General features: G+C 44.3%; 1 protein-coding gene and 1 non-coding gene across 2 annotated transcripts; one reads left to right on the top strand and one right to left on the bottom strand.

Moving 5' to 3' along the window:
• The first annotated feature begins 11242 nt into the window (after nucleotides 1-11242).
• On the top strand, nucleotides 11243-11314 carry Trnaa-agc (transfer RNA alanine (anticodon AGC)). The gene has a single exon. It is a non-coding gene; the product is annotated as a tRNA-Ala (tRNA).
• A 5899-nt stretch (nucleotides 11315-17213) lies between these two features.
• On the bottom strand, nucleotides 17214-20843 carry LOC143271771 (preferentially expressed antigen in melanoma-like protein 7). The gene is made up of 3 exons (XM_076563637.1): nucleotides 20551-20843; nucleotides 19146-19742; nucleotides 17214-18295 (listed from the first exon to the last, which is right to left on the bottom strand). The coding sequence occupies exons 1-3, from the start codon at nucleotides 20841-20843 to the stop codon at nucleotides 17731-17733; spliced, it is 1455 nt and encodes a 484-aa protein (XP_076419752.1). The 3' UTR covers nucleotides 17214-17730.
• Nucleotides 20844-26546: the final 5703 nt, after the last annotated feature.

Raw genomic sequence — 26546 nt, 5'->3', positions numbered from 1 at the left:
CGTGTCCAATCCCAAAGAAAACTCAACCTCTGGAACACAAATGCTCCTTTCCATTGACTAGAGGACTGGTCACAGAATTCTCATAAAACATTTGCCTTTCAAATGCTGCATGGATGTCAGGCTTGTTAGAAGACAGTGTGCTTTCAGCCCTTTAGAAACAGATGCAGGAGGATCCCATCAGATTCGCCTATACACTGTATTTCAGGATGGATTGCTTTGGGAGCTTGTTAAGACAACCAAAACAAGCAAAAATGATATGGAATGATGAGTATCTTTGTTTCTGACTGAGATTGTTTGGTACTAGGATTTGTTTCATGTCCTTGGTTGTGCTAGACAAGTGCTCTACCACTTTAGCAGCATTCAACTCAATCATCTCCTTTCATTTTTTTGTAGAGACAGGGTTGCTTCATGTATCCCAGGCTATCCTTCAACAAGACATTGGTTTCCCTCACATCCCTAGTGCTAGGATTCCAGGGCTGTCCAAGCAGCCCACCTAACCTAGCTCCTTTTAATATTAGAGGAGTGAGATGTCAAATTGATCAGGCTGAAGCAACTGCATTCCCATAGACACTGTCCCTAGAATTACCATGTCTTCTGGCCACTCTTAACAAAATCATCCCCTAAAATAGAAAAACTTAAACAATAAGTAAGTAAATAAATGTAAAATAATGAAAGGGTTATGGTACAAGCTTATGTCTCAGAATTGAGGAGAGTGGAGAAGATTGCCATAATTTTGAGTCTAGCCTAATCTATACAATGAAACTATATCTCCCCTAACCAATTCACAACAGTGAGAGCTGGGACTCAATACAGAGAGTATCTTCACATCCAGTCTGGAATTCCATGATGTTGTTAATGTAGAGCATCTCTGCCATGGTAGGTGAGTTCCTCAACTACCCTACCCCCACTCTCTCTGTGCCTCTGTCTCTGTCTCTGTCTCTGTCTCTCTGTCTCTCTGTCTCTCTGTCTCTCTCTCTCTCTCTCTCTCTCTCTCTCTCACACACACACACACTAGTAAATAGAATACAGTAATTAAAAGGAAAAAAAAACAGAAGTCCTGTGCTAAATTACTAAATAAAGGAGATGGCCATTTCAGGCTGTGCATCTACCTTTGCTAAGAGTCTTGTCTGGGGCCATCCTTGCAGATTCCTGGGAGTGTCCCCTGCACCAAGTTTCTACCCGAATCTGAAATGCTCCCTCTTTCCAGTCATTTCTTTTTACTCTCCCCATCCATCCACACCACCCCCAATATGGGACCACCCTAGTCCCTCTACATATGTGTCACAGTTATGTAGCTTGGTCAACTTGGGGGACTCCTAGAAGTGTGAGTAGGGGATGGCCCTAATGCTTTGTCTAGCCTTTAGGAACCTGTTCTTCATACTAGGTTGCCTTGCCCAGGTTTAATATAAGGGGAGCAGCTCAGTCCTACTGGTGGTATTATGTTCCCCAATATATTATGAACTCTAATAAGCTTATCTAGGGTCAGAGAACAGAACAGCCACTAGCTATAGATGCCAGAAAATAAATGGTGGCACCCACACCTTTAACCTAGCATTCTGAAGGCAAAGATCCATCCAGATCTCTGAGTTCAAAGCCACACTGGAAACAGCCAGGCATGGTGACATATGCCTTTAATCCCAGGAAGTGATGGCAGAAAGAAGAAAGGTATGTAAGGCATGAGGACCAGGAACTAGAGCCTGGTTAAGCTTTTAGGCTTTCAGCAGAAGTTCAGCTGAGATTCATTCGGGGGAGGATTCAGAGGCTCCTAGTTCACGGATACAGGATCAGCTGAGAAGTTGGCGAGATGAGGTCAGCTGTTGTTTGTGTTCTGTCTCTCTGATCTTCCAGTATTTATGCCAATACCTGGCTCTGGGTTTGATTTTATTAAGAAGACCTTTTAAGATTCATGCTACAGTCCTACCTCAACTTGATATTCCATGCTTTATTGATACCCATTGGAGGTGTGGTCCTTTTGAACAGAAACAGAGGAGGAGTGGATTTGAGGGGTGGAGGGAAGGGGTGGGGAGGACATGGGAGGAGAAAAGGGAAGGTTAATTGTGGTCAGGATGTAAATAAATGCAATTTTTTTTTTGGAGACACACGCCTTTAATCTCAATACTATAGAAGACCTGGAGGGCTGTTCATACAGGCAGTGACAAGGCAGTCATGTATTTGGGTTTACAACCAATGAGAAGGCAGAACAGAAAGACTATATAAAGACAAACACACAGGAAGTAGCTCTTTTTCAGAGAGGTAGGACCACCACAGGAGGAAGGGTAAGGTTTTAGCTCTGAGCTCTGACCTCTTGGCTTTCTTTTTTACATTGGTTCTGTGCTTCTTATTTCATAAGATGGTTGGTAACATCTACAAAACCACAAATTGGAATCTTTGTGGGCTCCCACAAACCAACCTCTGCAATGCATATTTCCATGATGCCATGGTTGAGTATCACTAATTCCTTTACTTGAGCCTAGAATCAATGACAAATTGATCTACAAAGCATTTATCCCATAAAAAATATCTTCCCCAAACCAGAGGGTGCGCATTACTAACTTAATTTTCTTGAAGTGATACAGAAATTCTCTTAGGCAAAGCCTAGCTACAAAGTCATAATAAGTAGCATTCTTATGCTACCGAATACTGCTCTGTGCTTCCTTGATAAAGTTGGAGCCCAAGAGGGGTTGGGATCTCTGAGGCTTTTTTTTTTTTTTTTTTTTTTTTTGGTAAATTTATTTTACAACATCATTTAGTTCAACATAATAGCCACAGAATCCCCTGTTCTCCCACTCTCGTCCCCTTCCCCCTCCCCCCACCCCACCACCCATTCCCACCTCCTCCAGATCAAGGTCTCCCCCGAGGACCGGGATCGACCTGGTAGACTCAGTCCAGCCAGGTCCAGTCCCCCCCTCCCAGACCGAGCCAAGCGTCCCTGCATAGGTCCCAGGATTCAAACAGCCAACTCATGCAACAAGCCCAGGACCCAGCACCAACACATAGCTGCCTCCCAAACAGATCAAGCCAAATGACTGTCTCACCCGTTCAGGGGGCCTGATCCAGTTGGGGGCCCCTCAGCCCTTGGTTCATAGATCCTGTGCTTCCATTCATTTGGTTATTTGTCCCTGTGCTTTATCCAACCTTGGCTTCAACAATTCTCGCTCATATAAACCCTCTTCTTTCTCACTAATTAGAATCCCAGTGCTCCACCAGGGGCCCAGCCGTGGATGTCTGCATCCAGATTCCTCAGACCTTCCTTGGATGGGGTTTATGGCACAACTAACAGGGTGTCTGGCCATCCCATCACCAGAGTAGGTCAGTTCCTGCCGTCTCTCGACCATTGCCAGCAGTCTTTTGTGGGGGTATCTTTGTGGATCTCCGTGGGCCTCCCTAGCTCTCTGCTTCCTCCCCTTCTCATGTGGTCTTCATTTAACATGGTCTCCTATTTCTTGTTCTCCCTCTCTTTTCTTGATCCAGCTAGGATCTCCCACTCTCTTTCCCTCGACCGTTGCCCTTCATTGTTCCCACTCATGACCAGGTTGTTCATGTAGATCTCGTCCATTTCTCCGTGTCTTTTTTTGGGGGTCCCGTTTTCCAGGTAGCCTCACTGGTGATGTGAGTAGCAGTCCAGTCATCCTTGTTCCACATCTAGCATCTTCCTATGAGTGAGTACATACCATATTTGTCTTTCTGAGTCTGGGTCACCTCACTCAGGATGATTTTTTCTAGATCCATCCATTTGTCTGCAAACCGTATGATGTCATTGTTTTTCTCTGCTGAGTAGTATTCCATTGTGTATATGTGCCACAATTTATTTATCCATTCTTCAGTTGAAGGGCATCTAGGTTGTTTCCAGGTTTTGGCTATTACAAACAATGCTGATATGAACATAGCTGAGCAAGTGCTCTTGTGGTATGATTGAGCATTTCTTGGGTATATGCCCAAAAGTGGTATAGCTGGATCTTGGGGGAGATTGATTCCCAATTTTCTAAGAAAGCGCCATATTGATTTCCAAAGTGGTTGTACAAGCTTGCATTCCCACCAGCAGAAAGCACTACAGAAAGCACTAGAAGGAACATTCCAACCGAAGGAAGTCAGATACACACTCGAAAACACAGGCAATAGATAAATCCACAACAGTAAACCCCAAATAAATGCAATTTTTAATTAAAAATAGAACAAATATGTGATGAAGAGGTGGGTAAGATAGCAAAATTGAGCAGTACACATGCTATGGAGAGAGGTAGAACTGGAGCCTTGATGGCAGTGACCAGTAAGAGGGAGGGCTAAGATCAACATGCTGTCATTGCCCAGTAGGGTCGGTGGGATGGTATACAACAGCCTAGAGCTTATGTAGATACAGAGAACATCTCCAAACCTGCTGCCTTCACAGAAAGTCCACGCTCTGACAATAACAGAGGCTGGAGATGAGGAAAGTTTCACTTTCTGGATTGTACTCCCTTGAAGGACCACCATGGCCTGAGAGGCCCTGGTAATACTGGTGTTCCATGCTTCTGCCCTAGACGATGATGAAGCCTGAAACTCACATGAATGGATACAGTCTGTGCCATTGCCTGTTTCCTAGGTGATGTGTTCAGGCTTAGATGCCACAGGCCACCAAGTTGAAGTGAGCCCATGCCAGCCACTGAGGACCATGAGTGGATCAATAGTATTGATACTGCCAGGGGCTGAGTTGATGTCTATGACCATGTGTTATTATCTGGGCTGCCACCTCAAGTCATGTTAATATCCACATTTCTGGGAGTGCTGGCCTGCACCACACTGCCAATGCATGTGGGACACTGATGGTGGTGTGGGGGAGAGAGCACAAGCCTGTCCCTCACAGCAGAGCTGACTCCACCTCTTGGTGGCAGCAAAACAGCAGTGTCAACAAACCCTTAGACACAGGAGAGCTGCCCCATATTTAAGGGAGAACTGGCCTAGACATCTTCAGGAGATCTGGTCCTTTGCCCTTGCCAATCAACATATGGAGGCACTAGCAATGGCTTGGCCACAGGAGAACTGCCCCCCCCCCAATTGCCGAGGGCCATGGGAGTATACAGCAGGTGACAACTGATATTTAACACGTCAACCCACCAGACCCACCTGATGGGAAGCCCTACCTAGCAAGGCTGTGGAGGTACTGCCTGTAATGACTGGATGTGTCTGTCTCTTATTTTTTCCAGGTGCCCCTACATTTCTTTCCTAAGAACTGCTATGGATGTTTTCCCACTGGTTGTGAGTTTATCTCAAGAAAATATTCCATCTTTGGGCACAGTAATAGCTGTGGATGGTCAAGAAGATGATTTCTGTTTAAGCTGTATAATTCTGATGAATAGAAATAATATCAGAATATTTTTCTTAACTGACACAGGAAAATAACAGTATTCCCAGTCTCAAAGAAAGCTAATTTTAGACTTCAGAACAAATTCAAAAGGACTAAGCTGCCCCTGCAGAAAATACACAAGACATGTTCCCAGGTGTTTATTGCTAAATCAGGGTCAGGCTGTTTACACTGAAACACAACCCCCTACAGTAATTGACTGCACATACTCCTAGGCTCAAGATTCATCCAACTAATATCATATTTTTACTGCTGGTTCTGAATTTCTTTCTTTCTTTCTTTCTTTCTTTCTTTCTTTCTTTCTTTCTTTCTTTCTTTCTTTCTCTCTTTCTTTCTTTCTTTCTTTCTTTCTTTTTTGTTTTTTTGAGACAGGGTTTCTCTGTGTAGCTTTTTGCCTTTGCTGGATCTTGCTCTGCAGACCAGGCTGGCCTCAAACTCACAGGGATCCAGGGATCCACCTGGCTCTGCCTCCTGAGTGCTGGGATTAAAGGCTTGTGCCACCACTGCCCGGCTAGTTCTGAATTTCAATGGCATTTCCTATCTGAGAACACTAACCACTCAGGCTACATGCTTAGCCAAGCATTACTCACTGGCCAGTTGATGTGACCTTCCTAGACTAAGAGAAGCCATGTGATTTTTTACGAGTATCAGTTTGGCTCTGTCTCTGATTGTTTATTTAAGAAATGCCTTGTGACCCTGAAAATCTAAGTCATATTTGTGCAGAGATTTCTTTGAGGGGAAGCTGGGCAGAGCTATGCAGAAGAGATGTGAAAAAGAGCTGGCAGTGAGTGTGTGAGTGTGTGTAGGGGTGTGTGCTGAGTGAGGGATGTAGCTAGATGGGTAGAGAGAAAAATGTGAGGATGAAGAAGCAAAAATGTGAGAGAAGTGTAAAAGATGAAGAAGAAGAAATGCGGAAAAAAGTATGAGAGGTAAAAGAATAAGAAGCATGAGAATAAGGTGAGAGAATGAATGAATGATGCAGTAATGTATGAAGAAATGTAACAGAGTAGAGAGAAGAAATATGTACAAAAGAGAGATAATGGAGATATGTAAAAAAGAGATGTAACTGTATATATGGGTGTGCAGGAGAGAGATGTATGTATGTAAAGAGAGATACAGAGCTGTATGTAAAGAGATGTGGCTGTGTGGAGCAAGAGAGAATTTCAGAGAGGATTTTTTAAGATGAAGTAAAGGAGAAAGTTACCATGAGAAAGAGTGTGTTTCTTTATTTTCCCATCAGATAGAAAAGGTCGAGCCCTTGCCACCTTTGTGGATTTTTTTTTTTTTTTTTGTATACTCTGCTGGTGACTGGAGGCTGCCCCTCCCCCCAGTCACCAATACACAGTGATGTTGAAAACGCTGTGAATGCAAGTGAGCTGGCCCTGCACATCATGGGAGAACTGTCTCTACAGCTTGCCAGCACACAGCACAGTGACAGTGTAAAACAGGTGACAGCATGTGTGCCACCAAGCTGGCCCAATGGCTTGCCTGCCCACAGCACTGCAGTGCAGATGGTGGCAATGGTGGGTGAGAACTGGCTTTGGCCAGTGTCTCCTCAGTTCATGGTGTCTAGTGTTGATGCAGGTAGAGAAAGACTCACCCTCCCTTAGCAGACTGGCCAGTAGGAATTTGACCAAACCACAGTGAATATATGGACAATGTAAATAGTCTTTTGGAGGGGCAGAACATGTGGGAGAGGTATGCACGGGAGGACTACGAGTTGAGTGCAATCAGGGTTCATGAATGGTCTTCAAGAGGTTTTGATAATTGCCATATTGAAATTTTTAGATTATTATGTTCTTGACTAAACTGAAAAATTAACTTGGGCTGGAGAGATGGCTCAGAGGTTAAGAACAGTAGCTACTCTTCCAGAGGACAAGTTCAATTTCCAGCACCCACGTGGTGGCTCACAATCATCTATAATGAGATCTGGTGCCCTCTTCTGGCATGCAGGCATACATGCAGGCAGAACACTGTATGTATAATAAATAAAAATCTTTTCCTGATGGTGGTGGTTCACACCTTTAATCCCAGCACTTGGGAGGCAGAGGCAGGAGAATCTCAGTGAGTTCAAAGGCAGCCTGTTCTACAAAGTGAGTTCCAGGACAGCCAGGACTGTTGCACAGAGAAACCCTGTCTCAAAGAGCTGGGGGAAAAAAAGGAAAAAAGGAAAAGAAACTTTTTGATGATTGTTCAAATTTAAAAAAAAAGAAAAGAAAAGAAACCAGAACCTTTTTCTGTTAATATTGATTTACTTTAAAATTTGTTATTTTTATTTTTGTTTTATTTTATATGTGTTTTACCTGCATAAATACATCTCAAAGCCACCAGAGCTCGAGTTACAAACAGTAGTCATCTGTCATGTGACTATTAATTGGAAGGAGATCCTCCGGAAGAATAGTCAGTGCTCCTAACCACTGGCAATTCTCCAGCACTCAATAATTGTCGACTGTTTTGTTTTGTTTGTCTTTTCAGATGGGGTCACATGGTGTAGATCTTAGTTGTTCTGGACATAATACTTTAGCCAGGTATTCCCCAGAAGACTGTAGTGGCTGTTCAGAAGTCTGAGGCTGGGGAATTACTGGAACCCACAGACAATGGGACAATCTGATGTACTTTCCACCAATCAGTTCTTGCAGTTTCACCAATCAGTTCTTGAATTTTCTATTCTTATTGAAAACCCCAGAAACCAGATTGTCTTCTGATTTGGGACCTTTCTTTCTATTCTTTCATGGATTCCCTTTCACTGTGCAGAGGACAACATCCAGGGATACAGATGTGCTAGGTAGGAGCTCTTCTGCCAGGCATGTCCACTGGATACTGTCATTCCCAGCACTCAGCAGGCACAGCAGGCAGATGTCCATGTGTTCAAGGCTGGCCTTGTCTACATAATGAGTTTCAGGATGGTCAGTCAGGGCTAAATAGATAGTATCTATCTGTAAAAGGAATAGATTGTCAATGAACTCACTCAGTGTATGTAAAGGATACAACCATGCTTTCAGGCAAAACTATTTTATTGAAACCTATGGGAAATTATAATGCCATAGAAGGTGCGGAAAAGAATACATCCAGCATTAGGGTCTCCCCAGACATGAAAATGTGAAATCATAGCTGAACAGTATGTGTTTAAGCTGATGGACACTCAGGCACTGAGACAGATAACTCATATCTGAATCTGATAGCATTGAGTGTTTCTAAGTGACTCTCTAAGCCCTAGAGAGAGACAAAGGAGCTCATCTCAGTAAGTTTTATAGTGATAGAGAGATGGCTATAACTTCAAGGTAGCAGAGGCTAGTTAGGCCCAAGATCATTCTGAGCTCAAGACCATGAAGGTCAAGACCAGGATGTTCCCTGATAGAAAGTGAACAACTCATGTCTTGTCCTTCTAGGTAGAACTGTGACTGTTTCTGCCTCTAGCTCTACAGTTTTCTCTGTACTGTCAAGCAGAAAACAAGACCACTAGATAGATATGTCAGCAGGAAACCCATAAGGAACAACCAGGAGACACTTAGAACCATCCCTGGGTGTGCCAACCTTTGGCATGATGAGCCCCACCTCCATAGCACAGTGTTACACTGTGGTCATAATCACGATCACTCATTTCAAATATACTACAGCCACTACCTGTGCTCGAACAGTCTCTGACCCATGAGGAATCAGAGGCAGCTAGAAACTGTTCACATAGTTCTGGGTACAGAGTTGACATGGGGCAATGTGCGGTGTAAGTTCTCACACCCTCTGCTAGGTCTTCCAAACCTAGCAGCTCCAGGCAGTCATACCAGCCCAAAGCTCAGAATATCTTGTCTGGCCATTCTGAGCCTTATAGCACCCCCATTCATTTCCTTTGAAGCCCCACCTCTAAGCCACATGTTGCCACCTGGTTGGATGATGGAGCTTCCACCTTATAATTCTATTTGGAATTTTGCATCTGTAGCTTGAGTGAAATAAATCTCCATGTGGGAAAGTATGAAAGCAGAGGTTATGGTCAAGGTCCCTGGACCATCCATGATCCTTCTAGACAAACTTTCAACTCTGGCATTCATTGTCTTTCTTACATTACTACTACATTTTTTTTTATCAGATAAGATCTCACACTGTAGCTAAAGTCTATCTGGAACTCATAATGTTACCTGAGCTGACCTGTAATTCTCAGTAATCCTCCTGCCTCATTAGAGATTATGTAACAGAGTGTGTTCAGGTTATTTGATCTCTATAAAGTAGAGAGAATAAGATTCTACTTGGTAAAGGTAAGGATCCATTCCCAGAGTTACTACCCCAACACTCAAACTTCCTTTCCTTTATTCTTTTTCTTTCTTTCTTTTTTCCCTTCCTTTCTTCCCTCCTCCATCCCTCACTTCATTCTTTCTTTCCATACCTGTACCAGTAATGCCCTTGTTGAAATTGTTGCCCAGATGAGGCTAGAAAACAGCTGTATCATCAAGTGGTATTGAGTCATTGATGAGAAATCCAGAGTGTATGTGATGTCTGTTATTGGTTCCCACCCCCAAGGAATCATGTTGGTGTTAAAAAGCCGAGCAGTTGCCTACCGGTTCAGGGAAGGAATGGCTGAGAAAACTATAGAGGAAGGTTGTCTCTGCCCTCTTCCTCCATTCACAAAACCCTGGTTCTCTCTCCAGCATTGCATGATCAAGACACACAGAGATATGCTGGTCACTCCAGAACTGAGTTTGGGGCCTGAGGCTCAGAGATTCAAGGTCATCTTGGACTATCCAGCAAGATTGAATCCAGCCTGGGCTATACAACAACCTCTCTCACAGAGCAAGGCAGGGCCCATGACTTTCTGTTGGAAGAGGTGCTGCAGAAAAGCAAGTCAAGATTGAGAGCTGAACCAGACATGGCCCCACATGTAGCACAAATCCTAATTGGTCTTATAATCAAAACCTGGAGCCAGATATCTGGGTCAATGCTGAAAGATCAGAGAAGCAGAGCAGTCAGCTACCTCACCAAACCTCCGTTGAAAATGCTGAGCTCCTGTCTCTGGAGTCCTCACACTGAATGGCTCTGAGATCCTGTCTCCTCCCCCCTCATATTCCTGTCTCCCCCTCGCTAGTGCTGGGATTACAGGTGGGAGAAACCACTACTGCTTGGCTCTGTTTCTCCTTTAGACAGATTCAACCTCCTGTATCCCAGGGTGGCCTTGAACTCCTGATCTCCCTGCTTTCTCCTCCCAAGTGCTGAGATTAAAGATGTATGCTACAACTGCCTGGCCTCTATAGTTAATCTAGTGTTTGGCTCTGCCCTCTGATTTTGAGGCAAACTTTGCTTCTTAGAGCATACACCCACACACCTTTAATCCTGGCATCTGGGAGACAGAGGCAGGCTCCTTGACTCCATAAAAAGTTTCAGAACACCAAAAGCCACATGGTCAGACCCTGTTTCAAAAACAGATTGGGATTTAGGAGGGGATGGTGGCTCACACTTATTCCAACAGAAGACAGAAATGGTATTCCCAATTCTTCTGGGAAAACAAACAAAAACATCAAAACAAACAATAAGCTAAGCATGGTGTCCACCCTTTTCACTTCAGTGCTCTAGAGAGTGAAGTAGGCTGATCTCTGTGTGTTCAAGGCCAGCCTTGTCTACATAGTAACTTCTAGGCCAGTCATTTCTACACAGTGAGATCCTGTCTTCATAAATAGTTTTTTGGCTGGATAGATGGCTCAGATGTTCAGAGCACAGACTGCTCTTTCAGAGGACCTCAGTTTAATTCTCACCATCAATATCAGGTAGCACACAACCATCTCAACCTCCAGATCCAGAGTGACCCAACTTCTTGGACCTTTGTGTCACCTTCTTCCCTGTGAACTTTTCAAAACACAGACAACAACAAACACATAATTAAAAATTAAAAAAAAACCAATCATTTGAAAAGTGGGATAAGTTGGAGGTGTAGGTCAGTGGTAGAGTTCATGCTTAGCATTCATGAGGCCCCAGGTTCAATTCCTGGCACCTCCAGTGCTTTCAAGCTCCTGTAGGTTACCAGCTTTCTTTTCTCCCCCCCCCCCACTTTACTATTGCTCGACAGTGCTGGTGTATGCCTTTAATCCCAGCACTCAGGAGGCAGAGGCAGGTGGATCTCTGTGAGTTTGAGGCCTGCCTGGGCTAGAGAGTGAGTTCCAGGAAATGCGCAAAGCTACACAGAGAAACCCTGTCTCAAAAAACAAAAAATCAAAAACAAAAAAGTGGGATAAATGAGCCTATCCACACATAAATTTAATAAATAAATAAATGAATATGTTTTTACTAAAATTAAATAAAGATGATTTCTAAGAGGTATTTTATTTATATACAGAAGACTGGGACAATTTTGTGATTAAAGGTCCAACTGTACTTTAATGTTTCTAAGGTAGATTCCTTTTATGTACTGCTAGGGTTTGGTCAACCATTTGCATGCCTGGTGCTTGTGGAGGCCAAAAGAGGGTGCTGCCCTCCCACACCCGGAAAGGCAGAGAAATTTGAGCTAACACTTGAGTCCTAGAAATTGAACACCTGTCATTTGGAAGAGCGTCCAGTCCTCTTAGCTGAAGAGCCATCTCTCCATTCCCTCATTTACAAAAGGTTTAAATCCCCTATTTTCTATGATGATGCATGCACAGTAAAGGTAAGTACTTTCACACTGAAGCATACCCCAGGCCTTTTCAGAATTCCTTCAGCAATTCATTTGTATATTCATCCACGCATTCATGTTGTTTGAGACTACATTTCATTTTCTAGTGGAGGCTACACTGGGATTCTTGGAGTAGACAGGCAAATACATGGGAACCTGCCTTCCTGCATCAGCCTACTTAGATTTCAGTTACAGGCATGAGCCTAAAATAGTTTTATTGTTGTTGTTTTGTCTTTATGAGCAGGGAATAGACATGTATCCAGAACTAGTCTTTAACCCACACACTGAGCCATGCTGCCTTCCAACAAGAGATACTCCATCCTAAACATCTTAGTGTATCACCAAACCAGGCTCACAACCAAAGTTTGAAACCTTTGCATTGGCTGAGAAAAGCAGGGATGGATATGGATGGGTGTGTTTCCTTAAGCTGTATGTTCCCTGTGGATTGCCTGTGAGTAGACTCCATGGAGACTGCATGGGGTGACAGATCTCTGGGAGTTTAAGCAGTGGCCCTAGCCTCTAGGATTCTGAGATTCTCCATCACCTTCTCTGAAATTTATTTTTGGTTCCTTGCCTGCTTGATTTTGTGTGTATACTTTTGTTATAAGAGAGGCTATTGAAGTTTCCCTGGCTAGCACTCAATGCACAATGTATCTGAAGGTGACCTTGAACTTTAGGATCCTCCTGTTTTTGCCCTCCCAAAGGCAGGAATTGCAGGTATTTGCCACCATGACTCATTTGTGTCAAAATGTCTAAGAATCATTGGACTCCACACACCCTTTCCTAAAAGTGGCTTTCAATCCAGACCAGATTCCAGAATCCCCACCCAGATCCTCCTCCAGATGTCCTACACAGGCTGGGACTGATGGCATCAAATGTGTCATCCAGAGATGGAAGGAATTAGAGATGGGGTGAAGGCAGAAGCTCATCCATTTCCTACCCCACAAGCATTGACTGCAGGTTGCTGATGCGTGGCCACAGTATCGCAATTTGGAAGGGGAAAGACCTGACCAGCCTACACAAAACCATGTTTCACAGATAGTAATAACTTATTTTATCTTTCAGACTGGAGAGCACGATTCAGAAGCTACAATCAGCTGAGGAAGAGGCTCAGTGTCTCAGATCCAGGGGTTTCAGCCCATGCTGGACCTGGAAGACATGAAACAGGGTGGAGGAGGACATGATTCCCTCTGAAGGGTATGTCCTCATGGCCATGTTCCTACTTGAGTCACTCTATTATCCTGAAGACCTCGGTAGCACATAAAGATGGGGCCAGGTTAGAGTTTGGCATGAAGACCCTAGTTAGTGTCTTTGTCTCTCTGCCAGTGAATTACCACCCCCACCACCAACCCCGAAGGCCTAAGGTTATACTTGATGCACATGAGATCTACTGGTGTTTTAGGAATTTATCAGAGTTACTGTATCTGGATTAGAATGAACAACTGTTTTCTAGAAGTACACTGACCCTGAAGAATCCTTGAGGAAAACAGTTTCTGTTTTGCTGAAGGGGCATTGCAGCCATCCCATGACTTTGGTCACAAGGCATATGGGGCACACCTGAAGCTCTTATTTTATTATGTATTGCAAATGATACATAATAAAGGACTAGAGTCATGGGGGCATGTGATGCTCTCCTTTAGTAAGACATGCAGATTAGACTAGGGTCCTTGGTATAAGGAAATACTTTGTGTAACAATTAATAAATATGCCTTTGTATGGCTGTTCTGGGTTCAGTCCATCAGAGAATCTGGACTTTTCTGCTGCCACATAGACCTTAAAATTTCTTCTTGGAGTGCCTTCTTTCTTAAGCTGAACTGTGCTACTTGGTGTACCCTGACACACTGGACTTCCTGAGAACATGCTGGGCTGGGGGAGCAGACTTTCATAGGTAGAATATAAAACTACTTGGGCAATGTCAAAATATGTCAATAGCAGAGTGCATGCCTGTCTGTGATGTTAGGTCTCTGCGGGCTTTTGTGTTGTAAATCATGTGTAGTACTTTCTAGCAGGTATCCATTGGATCCTGTCTGAGACCGCTATGCCGGCAGTATAGGATGTTCAGGTTTCCCCAGATTTAATTTTTCAATTAAAATTTAAATACTGGGATGGGTTTGTCTATGGCTGGGTATAGCACCTGAGTACAGGTGCCCAAGGAGGCCAGAATATATAGATACCCTGGAGCTGGAGATACAAATATTTGTGAACTCACCTAACTTGGCTTCTGGAAACTAAACTCAGTCCCCAACACTCTAGGCTTCTTCTATCTACATATTTTAAATATGAGTTTTATTTTGTATGTGTTCACACCAAAATCATGCAGTGCCTGTAAAGTTCGTTCTTAACAGGTGTCTGGTCCCTTGGAACTGGAGTTACAGAGGGTTGTGAGCCACCACATGGTTACTTGGACCCTAATCTAGGTCCCAGAAAGGAACAAGTGCTGTTGACTTCTCAGCTGTCTATCCAGCCCTCTTCTGTTGACATTTCTACTTTTGTTCAGAATGTAATAGGCAGTCCTGAAAACGTAACATTCAAGTGACACTATACAGATATGGCAGGATATATATATATAATGTATACAGTGTTCTGTCTGTATGTATGCCTGCTGGCCAGAAGAGGGCACCAGATCTCATTACAGATGGCTGTGAGCCACCATGTGGTTGCTGGGAATTGAGCTCAGGACCTTTGGAAGAGTAGTCAGTGCCCTTAACCACTGGGGCATCTCTCCAGCCCCATGGTAGGATATATTAAGGAAAATTTATATAATATATATGTACATAAATGCATGTAATACCAATTCATGAAAAAGGTCATGCTTTTGAATAGCAATGAGGGATATATGGCAAAGTTTTAAAGGAAGAAAGGTGTAATTATATTAGAATCTAAAAAGAATATAAATATATATAATTGGTGAAGGACCTTCACAGTTACATTTGATTGAATTCAGCATCCATTCACAATATTGAATCATGGGATCATTAAGTATGTTCATTTTGTGTGCTTATACATGACAGAACATACTTGCCATTACCTGCTTGTGAAGGTCAGAGGTCCATGTTGGGAATCAGCCCTCCCCTTCTATTAAATGGGTGTCCTGAATCAAACTCAGATTGTCAAGGTTGGCCCCACGTACCCTTTACCCATTGAGCAATCTTTTTTTTTTTTTTTTGTTTTTTTTTTTTTTGTTTTTGTTTTTTGAGACAGGGTTTCTCTGTGTAGCTTTGCACCTTTCCTGGAACTCACTTAGTAGTACAGGCTGGCCTCGAACTCACAGAGATCCTCCTGCCTCTGCCTCCCAAGTGCTGGGATTAAAGGCATGAGCTACCACCGCCCAGCTCCCATTGAGCAATCTTGACTACCCACATTTTAACTAACCTACCAATGAAGAAAAAACAAAAGTTGTGACACAAACTTCTTTTTTTTTATTTTATAATTTAATTCTACATATCAGCCACGTGTTCCTTGTTCTCCTCCCCCGCCCCTGCCGCCTTCCCCCCAGCCTACTCCCTATTTCCATCTCTTCCAGGGCAAAGACTCGCCTGAAGATTGAGTTCAACTTGGTAGATTCAGTTCAGGCAGGTCCAGTCCTCTCCTCCCAGGCTGAGCCAAGTGTCCCTATATAAGCCCCAGTTTTCAAACAGCTAACTCATGCAATGAGCCCAGGACCTGGTACCACTGCCTAGATGCCTCCCAAACAGATAAAGCTAATCAACTGTCTCACTTATTCAGAGGACCTGATCCAGTTGGGGACTCCTCAGCTATTGGTTCATAGTTCATGTGTTTCCATTCCTTTGGCTATTTGTTCTTGTGCTTTATCCAACCTTGGTCTCAACAATTCTCGCTCATATAAACCCGCCTCTTTCTCACCAATTGGACTCCTGGAGTTCCACCTGGGACCTGGAGGCTACCTAAAAAGACAGGACCCCAAGAAAGACACAGGGATCACCCAATGACAGAGAAATGGATGAGATCTACATGAACACCCTGGACATGAGTGGGGGTAATGAAGGGCGAGGGTGGAGGGAAAGAGAGCTTAGGGGAGCAGGAGATCCCAGCTAGATCAAGAACAGAGAGGGAGAACAAGAAATGAGAGACCATGGTAAATGAAGACCACATGAGAATAGGAGGAAGCAAAGTGCTATAGAGGTCCACAGAAATCCACAAAGATACCCCCACAATAGACTACTGGCAATGATGGAGAGACAGCCCGAACTGACCCACTCTGGTGATAGGATGGCCAAACACCCAAATTGTGCTAAAAATCCCATCCAGTGACTGAGGGAACCGGATGCAGAGATCCATGCCCAAACACAAACATCTTTATTGCTACCTGATTATACAGACACAAGGAAACACAATTAGGCTCAGAGACTCATTAACAAAATAAAGACAATTCGACACTGGACATTTACTATGCAGATCCTAGGGACTGGCAACCCTTTAGGACAGGACAGGGACCTGTGTTGGCATTCTGGCCTGCCCCTGGAAGACCTGCCCTGTGCATGTTCTGACTTCAAGCCTACTTTTAAGAGAAAACTCCACCTTCTCCCTTCTCTCCCTAGTCAGAGGGAGGCACCTCTCCAGCTTGAGCTCTCTCCCGCCCTATCTTTTTCTCTTTCCCTCTCCCATCTCTTCCCCCACGAAGTAAAACTCTTCACTGAGCACTGTCTGCCTGGCATCTCTGTCTCTCACCCACCATGGGTCGCCTTGGCTCCACTTGCCAGGGACTCCGAGTGCTGTATAATAACAGGATCTTTGTCTGTCTACTGGAGGTGTTAATGTGCAGGTGGCCAGCCAGAATGGGGAGCCCTGAAGTATAGTGCCCCACAGTCAGGTGGCCAACAAGCTGGGTTTGGTGCTTTCTGTTAGAAACCCCATTAATCTGTAAGAGGAGGGAAGAGGATGAGGAGTTTAAGGCTACACTGAAAAGACAGAAAGAGAATGGAAAAGAACTATGCTCATCCCCATTCTGTTGTTGTTTGTTGTCTTTTGTTCTGCTTCAGACATCTTTGATGTCCCCACAGTGCATCCCAGTACCCTGGATCGCCATCTGCTGCCCATTCCCCAAAACACCCTTCCTTAACCCTTGGCTTTGCAAACATTGCTGCTTTGAAAACATTACATATAACCCACTGCAATGCACAAGTGGGAAGACAATGTCAGATTAGCTTCAGGTCACTTGGATGTTGAGAAATCTTAGCCAACAAGAACTGAGACAAGACAGTATCTTTCCATTCCTGTGTACAGTCAAAGAACTGCCCTGAACATGATCCAGGACCAGATTAATGGAGAAGCAAAGCAGCACACCACAGACAGAACATCAGGTTCTCAGCTTCTGACAATTATTTTGTATGTAGGAGGAAGGCCCTAAAGAGCCAGTCCTACCAGGTGGTGGTGGTACACACCACTAATAGCAACACTTGGGAGGCAGAGTCAGGCCAATCTTTGTGAGTTTGAGGCTAGCCTGGTCTACAGAGTGAGTTCCAGGACAGCCAGGACTGTTTCACAGAGAAACTCTGTCTCAAGAAAAAGAAAAGAAAAAGTGCCAGTCCTGACAGGAGCTACAGTTTGAAATGTAGAACACTTTTTCTGACTCCACAAGACACTTAACCTCACTGTGCTCATCAATGTCAGCCCCCATGTTGTGTCCCCACTGCATGCAATTTCATTTCCACCACACTGAGCAGTGTCCAAAACCATGTGTTCTAGGGTCCTCTGGATGAGAGGCCTATCCCTGTGCCTTCATTTCTTATTATCCAGAAGGAATTTACGATGAGCAATCACAAAGTTTTGTCTCTAGTTTGTAGAAATAACGCTCACAACAGTCCAAACAGGGATTGCTACCGAAGCAGACTGATCGGAGCTGCCTTACATTGACATGTGTGCTCTTCAGCTCAGCACAACATTGGGAAAATTCCACTACCTTGACATAACCAGAGTGATCATAGACCTCTTTAGGAGCAGGGTACAGCTCCTCGTTCAGCTGGCTTAGGTTGGCAGTGTGGTACAGAAGGTCTTTCAGGGCATTGGTGGAAATTTCATTGTCATAAAGATTGATGCTGGTCAGCAGGGAGCATTGGCTCAGGACAGGGAGAAGGACCCTGAGGTCAGGGTCCTTCATCCTACAATCTTCTAATTCCAGGATCAGCAGAGTGTCTGCAACACTCTGTAAGAAGACTTTGAGAGGCATGAAATTCAAATCACTTAAATTGACACCTCTCAGGCACAGATGTTTAAGCTGGCAGTGACCCCACTGGGCAAACGACTCCAAGTCCGACTGTGAGAAATTGCAGAAAGAGATGGACAAGGACTCCAATGGGGTCTTCAGGCACCTAGGGAGAGACCAAGGGGTTATTTTGAAACACAGTGGTGGGTTGTCCTAGAGCTAGAGGGGACCACATAGCCAGGGTCAGTGTGACCACGGGATGGCCATGAGCACACAGTACAACCCATTAGTCTTCTTACTCAAATCACACCACTCTTGCCCTAGGGAGTCATCTTCATGGTGCAGACTGGCTCATTCCACAGCTACCTTTCCTATTCTTCAATGACAAGCAGAGACCCAGAGTTGCTATGGAGACTATTAGGCTAGAGCATGCACAGGAAGGAGAAAGACAGGATCCATATGGCCATGTCAGGTTGCCTTCTGAAGAATCATTGACTCCCCGTCACAGTGTCTGCACCCGTTCACTCTTCAGCCCTCCCTCTGACTCTCGCCCCAGCTTTTCCATGTCCTGTCCACTTAGGCCACTCCTGCTCTCAATAGAGCCTTACACTGTTTGGGAACCAGACTGGGATGTATTCTCCCCAATCAAAACACAGAGTTCACCTGGGAAATTGTGCAGATCTGAGTCCTCCCTATGCAGTGCCCTCTTCTTTTCCTGTTCCTCCACATTAGATCAGATAGGGTTGCTATGGAGGAAACCGCAACCCACCCTCCCTAGATCTAACCCCCAATGCTGGTCTTCTACCCTGGCAGCTCTGTCCATACAAACGACCCCACTTCATCGCTCAGCTTTATGAGTCATGTGGGCCCTTGAATCAGTTACCATGGAGTAAGCTCATCCTTACATGTTCATTGTGAAATGCACAGAGGTCTGCAGATACCAGGTGCCCACTATTCCTAATGTATAAAAGAAAGGTTTGCTCTGGTAGCAGGACCTGCTCTCCATCCTTTCTTACCTAAGCAACAGTTTCATGTGGTCATTGAGGAAATAGACATCATCTATGGTGACATGCTTGAGACGGTTGAGTTTGGAGAACTGAGAAATGATCTTGCGGACGTACTTCTCGTCTCTGTCAGTGGTACCGCCAGTTGCAGGAGCGTGGGTGTGGTCTTGGAAGACACGTAATAGCTGGATTTTGTGAAGATTTCTCATCTTCCTGATGAAAGGTACAAAACTGGCCAGTGTGGAGAGCTCACCCACTGTATTCAGTTCCAACTCCTTGATGAAGTGCAGCTGTAAAATTTGGAAGACATTCCTGACAGTGCTGCCTTCCTCTGTACCAATCCTCAGCCTCACACAGCACAATTTCAGGAAATTCTTTATATCCTTTTCCCATTCCAACAACTGCTTTTCATATTCATCCGCAGGTAGGTGAAGATCAGTGACAACCTTCACATGCTGCCTCCTCAGTGTGCGTTGAGGAAGAAGGTCCTCCACTAATAGCTTCTCAGGCAAAGTTTCTGTTGAGTGGTTTCCACCATCTCTTCCAGACCACACACCCCCGAAATCATGGTGCACATACCTCAAGTCAAGCACTTGAAGCTTCTGCTCTCTGTAGATAAAAGAGAAGTGTCAGAAGGTAAGTTGAGACCCAAAACTTTTTCTCCATCTCTGATGGAGTTTTCCTCTGCTTATCTCTGTTTTCTTCATATTCCTGCTTTTCAGTGCTGGGTCTCCAATACAGAACCTCAAGCTTTTCAAGCATGAGCTTTTTGCCTGAGATGTATATTGGAGACCTGTCCTGTTTCCCTGCATTCAGTTGTTCTGGACTTCTGTCATCTAGTACTGTTTTTGTTGTTGTTTGTTTTGTTTTGTTTTGTTTTTTGAGACAGGATTTCTCTTTGTAGCTTTGGAGCCTGTCCTGGAACTCACTCTGTAGCCCAGGCTGGCCTCGAATTCAGAGATCCGCCTGGCTCTGCCTCCTGAGTGCTGGGATTAAATAAAGGCTTGCACCATCGCCTGGCCTTTTTTTTTTCCTGAGACAGGGTTTCTCTGTGTAATTTTGGTGCCTGTCCTGTATCTTGCTCTGTAGACCAGGTTATCCTCGAACTCAGAGATCAGCACTCCCTGAGTGCTGGGATTAAAGGCATGTGCCACCGCTGCCCAGAATAAACCTATTTTTATTACCTGGTGGTGACAGAGGTACAGGGTCATTCTCCTGTGGCTACATCTGCACCAAGAGCTATCTCATACTTAATTGCTATTTGCTACAAGGACTCTAGAGCTGTCAAAGCCCCTGCAGCCCTCCAGGATACCAGCCAAAGTCTCTGATCCACCTTTGACCCCATACTCCCTGATTCCAGACGTTCCTTCCATATACGCCAGTGTGTAGAATTTGGCATTATATGGTTATTGCTTACCCGGGGGGAGACTCTCTTTTCAGCCTTGTGCCTACTCCAACCAACATAGCCCGGTAGATCTCCAAGTCAGGTTTATTCATCAGCAACCCAACAGAAAGGCAAGGGTAGGGCCAGTCTGCCACCAGGGCCTTAACCATCTCTGTTTTTCTCTGAGTGTCCGCCTCCTTCAGCAGAATGGGAAAGAACTCCATTGGCTGGTCCTGCAGAGCAGAGATGTCCAAGGTCTCATTGCTCACTAAGCTTCGCACTGCCAGGTGCAGGAGTGGGGGTGGGGGTGGGGCCTGGAGGCTCATTCTGATGGATGTTAAGGGAGATGATCCTGGGGAAGAATTTAGGAGAAAATTTATCTTCAGTCTGTCTTATGAAGATTTCTCCCCCTCACAGTCAGCATCTGTCACCACTCTGGCCTTGATGGAGACTTGGGTCTACTCACTACAGCACTCTTTGGCAGTCTCAGAGGCAAATGCTGCTAGCCTGGCAGCATGTGGAGCCTCTCACAATCATTCACATTCACCAATGTCCCATCCAGTTTGCTACTCTGAGTCCCATACCGCTTTGGAAGGGGGAAACCGGGAAGGAAAAATCTAAGCTCTGTTTCTTATGGCAGAAAGGATACTAACCCCTTTTCAGAGACAATGGAAGTATTATATGTACAACCTACCCATATTGGGCTTTCAACAAATTGATCCTGCCTGGCAAAGACTGAGAAGAATCTGTGAAATGGAATCATTGCTTTTAATTTTCAAAGATTCAGAGCCTGGTTTAGGGAACCTAGCTATGTCAGACAACTTTGGAGTCTAGAGTTTCCTGGGTATGTTTTAGGGGCTAGTGGAGTATCTTGTCCTTCTAGCAACTCATCTGTTTTTTGTTGAGACAGGGTCTCACTGTGTAGCCCAGAGCTGGCTATGTAATCCAGGCTGGACTCAACTCACACTACGATCCTAAAATTGTACACTAGCCAATCTGATGTGACCTTATTGCTCAGCATGTTCTGAATCAAACATTGCTTTTCAAAACTGCATGATGTCAGTCTGGTTGGTAAGAAACTGAAATTTCATTACTGTAGAGACAGATGTAGGAGGATTCCATCCATCTAGTCCATACTTTAAGTTTGAGGTTAGGCCAGTATTAGAGGCTTCAAAAACAACCCAAATACACAAGAATGACATGGATTGATGAGTTCCTTTGTTTTTGCCTGAGGTTGTTTGGTACTGGGGTTTGATCCAGGCCCTGGCTTTGTGGTAGACAAGTGCTTTACCACTGAGCTGCATTCAACTTAATCATTTCTAACTTGTATAGAGACCAAGTCACTCCATGGACCCCAGGCTATCCTAGAACAGCAATGGTTATCACTCACATCTCCAGTGCTAGGATCACAGCATTGTGCAAGCAGCCTACTTGGCTTCTGTTGATGTCAGTCTGAGGAGTGAACTTGTCCAACTGACCAGGCAGAAGCAACTGCATCCAATTAACACTGTCCAAAAACACCACGGTGTCTTGTAGGCCCTCTGAAAAATCCATCCCCAGGCTTTTTTTAAGACACTGTCAAAAATGATTTCAATTAGCTGGATGGTGATGGCATATGCCTTTAATCCAAGGACTTGAGAGGCAGAGCAGCCTGGGTCACAGAGTGAGTTCTAGGACAGCCAGGGTTTCACAGAGAACCCTGTCTCCAAACACAAGACAATTTCTGTTCAATGAAATCACAAAACTGCCACCTGTGAAGTTTAATTCCTGGGATTACAAATGCATTCAATAACAGTGAGACCATAACTGAGACCAGCACAGCAGAGAAACCCAGACAGAGCTATCCGGAGTACAAGACCAGCCTGGGCCGGTGAAACCTTGTCTTGAAAACCCTCTAAGAACTGAACAACCTAAAATGTAAATTACAGTCTATCAGTTATCACATTAAAACCAACTAAATCTTTGGGTGGGGGTGGTACACACCTTTAATCCCAGCACCCAGTAGCCAAACCGGAGGTAAATCCCTGTGAGTTCAAGGCCAGACAGAATGTTCTGAGTTCTACAGAATGAGTTCAAGGACAGCCAGCGCAACACAGAGAAACTCTGTCTCAAAAATCAAACAAAGAGCTTAACTAAATCAAGACTAACACACAAACAAAAAATCCCAGCCTGCTTCCTGAAGGAATTTATCTCAATTTTAGAAAGTATTTGTTGATTTTATGAGCTAGATATGAAGTAACAGGTCTGTGACCTCCATTCCACCTCTTGTGAGGTACAAAGAAGACTGCTCTTTCAAAGTCAGACTGAATTACAGAGAGTTGATGACCTAATGAGATTCTGACCCAAATAAAAGTTCTAAAATGAACACCTATTTTGTTCTTTGTTCTAGTGTTTTCAAGACAGGCTTTCTTTGTATAGGCCTGGCTGTCCTGGAATTACCTCTGAGACCAGGCTAACCTTGACCTCTCAGAAATCCATCTGCCTCTGCATCCCATGTGCTGGGATTAAAGGTATGTGCCACAGCTACCAGCTATAAGCACATATTATTGCATAATTGGGAAGTGGAGGCCCGAAGATAGTTCAAGGTCATCCTGTGTTACATTAATCTCTAGGTCAATATATTCTATATTGTTATCCTGTCACCAAACACTAGAGGGATTTTATAATACAGTTAGTTTTGATCTCCACACTCAGGAGGATCAGGCCAGTGAATTCCTGCAGGTTTGAGTCTAAAGAGGACTAGAGAACCAGACTATTTCAAAAAGCAAAGAAACAAATTTTCAATGTGCACTAAGCAAAGCTTATATCAAGGCACTGAGAACCTCCCAACATGAATGCCAGATGTTGGGGGCTGAAGCAGAGGACCTGCCAGGGATTCAAAGGTTCATGGTTTAAAGAATGAGGCCTTGTCTCAAAATTAACCAACACAAGGTAAGTAGTTGATAAGAATCAGAAAATAGTGGAGCATGCAGGTCATTCCAGCGCACAGGAGGCTGAGGCAAAAGGATCTTGATTCCCAACCCAGTGCAGCTACCTAGCCAGGCCTAGGAGAGTCTGTGCAGCACTGTGAGGCCCTGTCTCAACACCCAAAATTAAACCAAAGGAACAGAGGCCATTGGAGAAAAGAGCAGACCTGGATTTCGAAGCCCAATGTCTTCTGTCCTAGTGAAGAGAGTGATTTCTGTGTGCCCTGCACTGTCTTGTGTCTAAAATGTCTCTCAACAAGTTGGAGTGTCCTGATGGAGGTAAAGGACTTACCTGGCCTGGACATGAATGACAGGCTCCAGAGCTCTGAGGAGTGTCTTCTCTGACTCCAAGGGCACTTTCACAAAACTTTCTCCTCTCACCCCTTAGCAGCGGCCCCACCAACCAAAGCTGCCATCTGATTGGATGATTTTGCTCCACCCATGTTATCTTATAGGAACTTCCTCCTCAATACACATTGTGCTCCATGGGGGAAGGAAGAAACAAGGAGAATTCTGAGCCTAGCATGAATATTAGGAGTCCATGAATGAATTCACTTCACAACGCTAAGTTCATTTACTTTTTAAAAGTCATTCATTTATTTGCTTATTATTGCACTTGGCTTATAATGTACTGCTGTGATGGACTCTTAGTTTCTAGATATTCCTGTTTTGGACTCTCTACAATTCTCCTGCCTCACCTTTCCTATAGCTGGCTGAATTTTGTTTCTATGTTCCCCATATTGTTCTGTGTATGAGTCATGCCATGGTTTATCTGTGCCTGATAAGAGACAAAAAGTAAGAAAAAAGCTGAAATTCTTATTGTCATGACTGTGAGTATGTTCTGGAGTTCAAGGCAGAACTGGTTTCTCTTTCAGTCATCTACTGTGGCAGCTCTGAGAAGACTGGGGTGGAGGCTAGAGAAGGAACAGTTCAAAGTCATCTTCAGCTACACAGCAAGCTTTAGCATAGCCTGGGCTAATGGAAATGATTTTTTTCTAAACTTAAGTAAAAACAAACCAAAAGGAACAAGAAAGGCTTTGAGGGAGAAGCTGCCCTTAGTTCCCCAGGGGGTAAGGGATTTAGATAAAGGATCTGGCTGCAACCTGCTTGGGGAAGAGGAAATGGAGACTGGGTGGGGAGTAGGGTGTAGTGGGCCACACCTTTAATCCCAACACTCAGAAGGCAGAAGTAGAAGGATTCCTGTGTCTTGAGGTCAGCCAGATCCACAGAGGGAATTCCAGACAATCCAGAGCTTCACAGTGACACTCTGTCTCAAAATTAAAAAAACAAAAACAAAAAAAAAAAAAAAATTTTTAACAAGGGGGCTGGACGCCGGGCGGTGGTGGCGCACGCCTTTAATCCCAGCACTTGGGAGGCAGAGCCAGGTGGATCTCTGTGAGTTCGAGGCCAGCCTGGGCTACCAAGTGAGTTCCAGGAGAGGCGCAAAGCTACACAGAGAAACCCTGTCTCGAAAAACCTAAAAAAAAAAAAAAAAAAAAACAAAAAAAAAAAACAAGGGGGCTGGGCAGCTAGCAAAAGGGAACATTTGACAATGGAGCTTGGCATTAGCCTAACTACCTAAGTTCAGTTACAGGAAACCCCATGATTGAGAGAAATAAAGACTGCCCTGGTTGTTCCTCCACCGCAACATGTATGCCCCACGCCTCCCCCAAAATAGAAATAAATGCATACTAAATAAATAAATAAATAAATTAAATAAATAAATAAATAAATAAATAAATAAATAAATGTAAAAATATATATGGTGGCAGGGCAGTGGTGGCTCACCCCTTTGATCCCAGCATTCGGGAAGCAGAGGCAGGCAGATCTCTGAGTTCGAGGCCAGCCTGGACTACAGAGTGATTTCCAGGAAAGGCACCAAAACTACTTGGAGAAACCCAGCTTGGAACCCCCCACCAACACACACCCACCCACACACACACACACACACATACATGTGTGTATGTATGTATATGCTGGGCAGAGGGTGGAACAAGCTTGTCACTGATTTAAGGAAGCTGAAGAAGACTGTCTTCAGATTGAGTCTAGCCTAAACCACAAAATGTAATTTACCTCACCTAACCAATGAACAACAGTAGGAGCTGGGACTCAATACAGAGAGTATCTTCACATCCAGTCAGGAACTCCATGATTTTGTCAACGCAGAGCCTCCATGCCATGGCAGGTGAGATCCTCAACCACTCCACCCCGGTCACCCAGCACTCAGACACACACAACAATAAATAGAATAAGATAAGTTTAAAAGAAAAGGCCCAAAGTCCTGTGCTAAACGCCACGGTGGTTATATGCTGACTTCCATAAACCGTAACTGATTGTGGAAGACACTTCCAAACATATATTTTAACAGAAGCCAAACTCAGAAATGTGTGGGGTGGCCACTCACCAACCCCAGACTTCCCCAGAGTTTTCTTGAGTGAGAGCAGCAGGAAATATTAGATAGAAGGATTTAGAGTGTAGAGATAAACAGAAAATACAAGATATCCTTCAGAGGACCTGGACCCATCCCAATGGGCCCTGTCTCTGCCTTAGGATATTTGTAGAAATGCCAATGGGTGGAGCCAAAAACCTCCCCCCAGCACCGCCAAGTGCAGACCATCTCTGACACCTGCACTCAGGCCCCTGGTCTAATCATCGTCTCTATGCAGACCTGCTGGGTAAAGCCACCAGGAACTGAAAATGGGCTCCCACAGAAATGTGGTGACTTCCAGGATCGGGACACTTTAGGCACAATCTCATTACAAGGGCTCTTGATATATTATTTGACATTTAAAATAATTCTGTTACATTAGCACTGACAGACCCCAATAAGAAACATAAGCACATGTTGTGGGCGCTAGACAGCCTTTTAAAACATATTTCTAATTATTTAAAATGCAGCATTCCTTAGTTGAGAAACTATGGATACATCCAAAATTCACTTCGGCACCCTAAGGCTCGGGAAGAATTGCAGAAAATGGGTGCAAAGATTGTGAGAATCAAAGGATCAGAAGTTAACTGTGAGGCTGTGTCTCCTATAAATGTTGGAAGTTACACCATTGCAGT

The sequence above is a fragment of the Peromyscus maniculatus genome, chromosome 2 (genome assembly GCF_049852395.1).
Source record: "Peromyscus maniculatus bairdii isolate BWxNUB_F1_BW_parent chromosome 2, HU_Pman_BW_mat_3.1, whole genome shotgun sequence".
Taxonomy (NCBI): Eukaryota; Metazoa; Chordata; class Mammalia; order Rodentia; family Cricetidae; genus Peromyscus; species Peromyscus maniculatus.
Note: the sequence above shows the minus strand (reverse complement) of the source record. Positions and strands in the feature narration are given on the sequence as shown.

Excerpts from the sequence above, each read along its gene's own strand:
- LOC143271771 (XM_076563637.1), bottom strand. The coding sequence starts at position 20,843 with ATGAGCCTCCAGGCCCCACCCCCACCCCCACTCCTGCACCTGGCAGTG. Across the intron at positions 19,743-20,550 it reads AAAAGAGAGTCTCCCCCCGG|AGAGCAGAAGCTTCAAGTGC; the intron begins GTAAGCAATAAC and ends TTTTATCTACAG. Across the intron at positions 18,296-19,145 it reads CACATGAAACTGTTGCTTAG|GTGCCTGAAGACCCCATTGG; the intron begins GTAAGAAAGGAT and ends GTCTCTCCCTAG.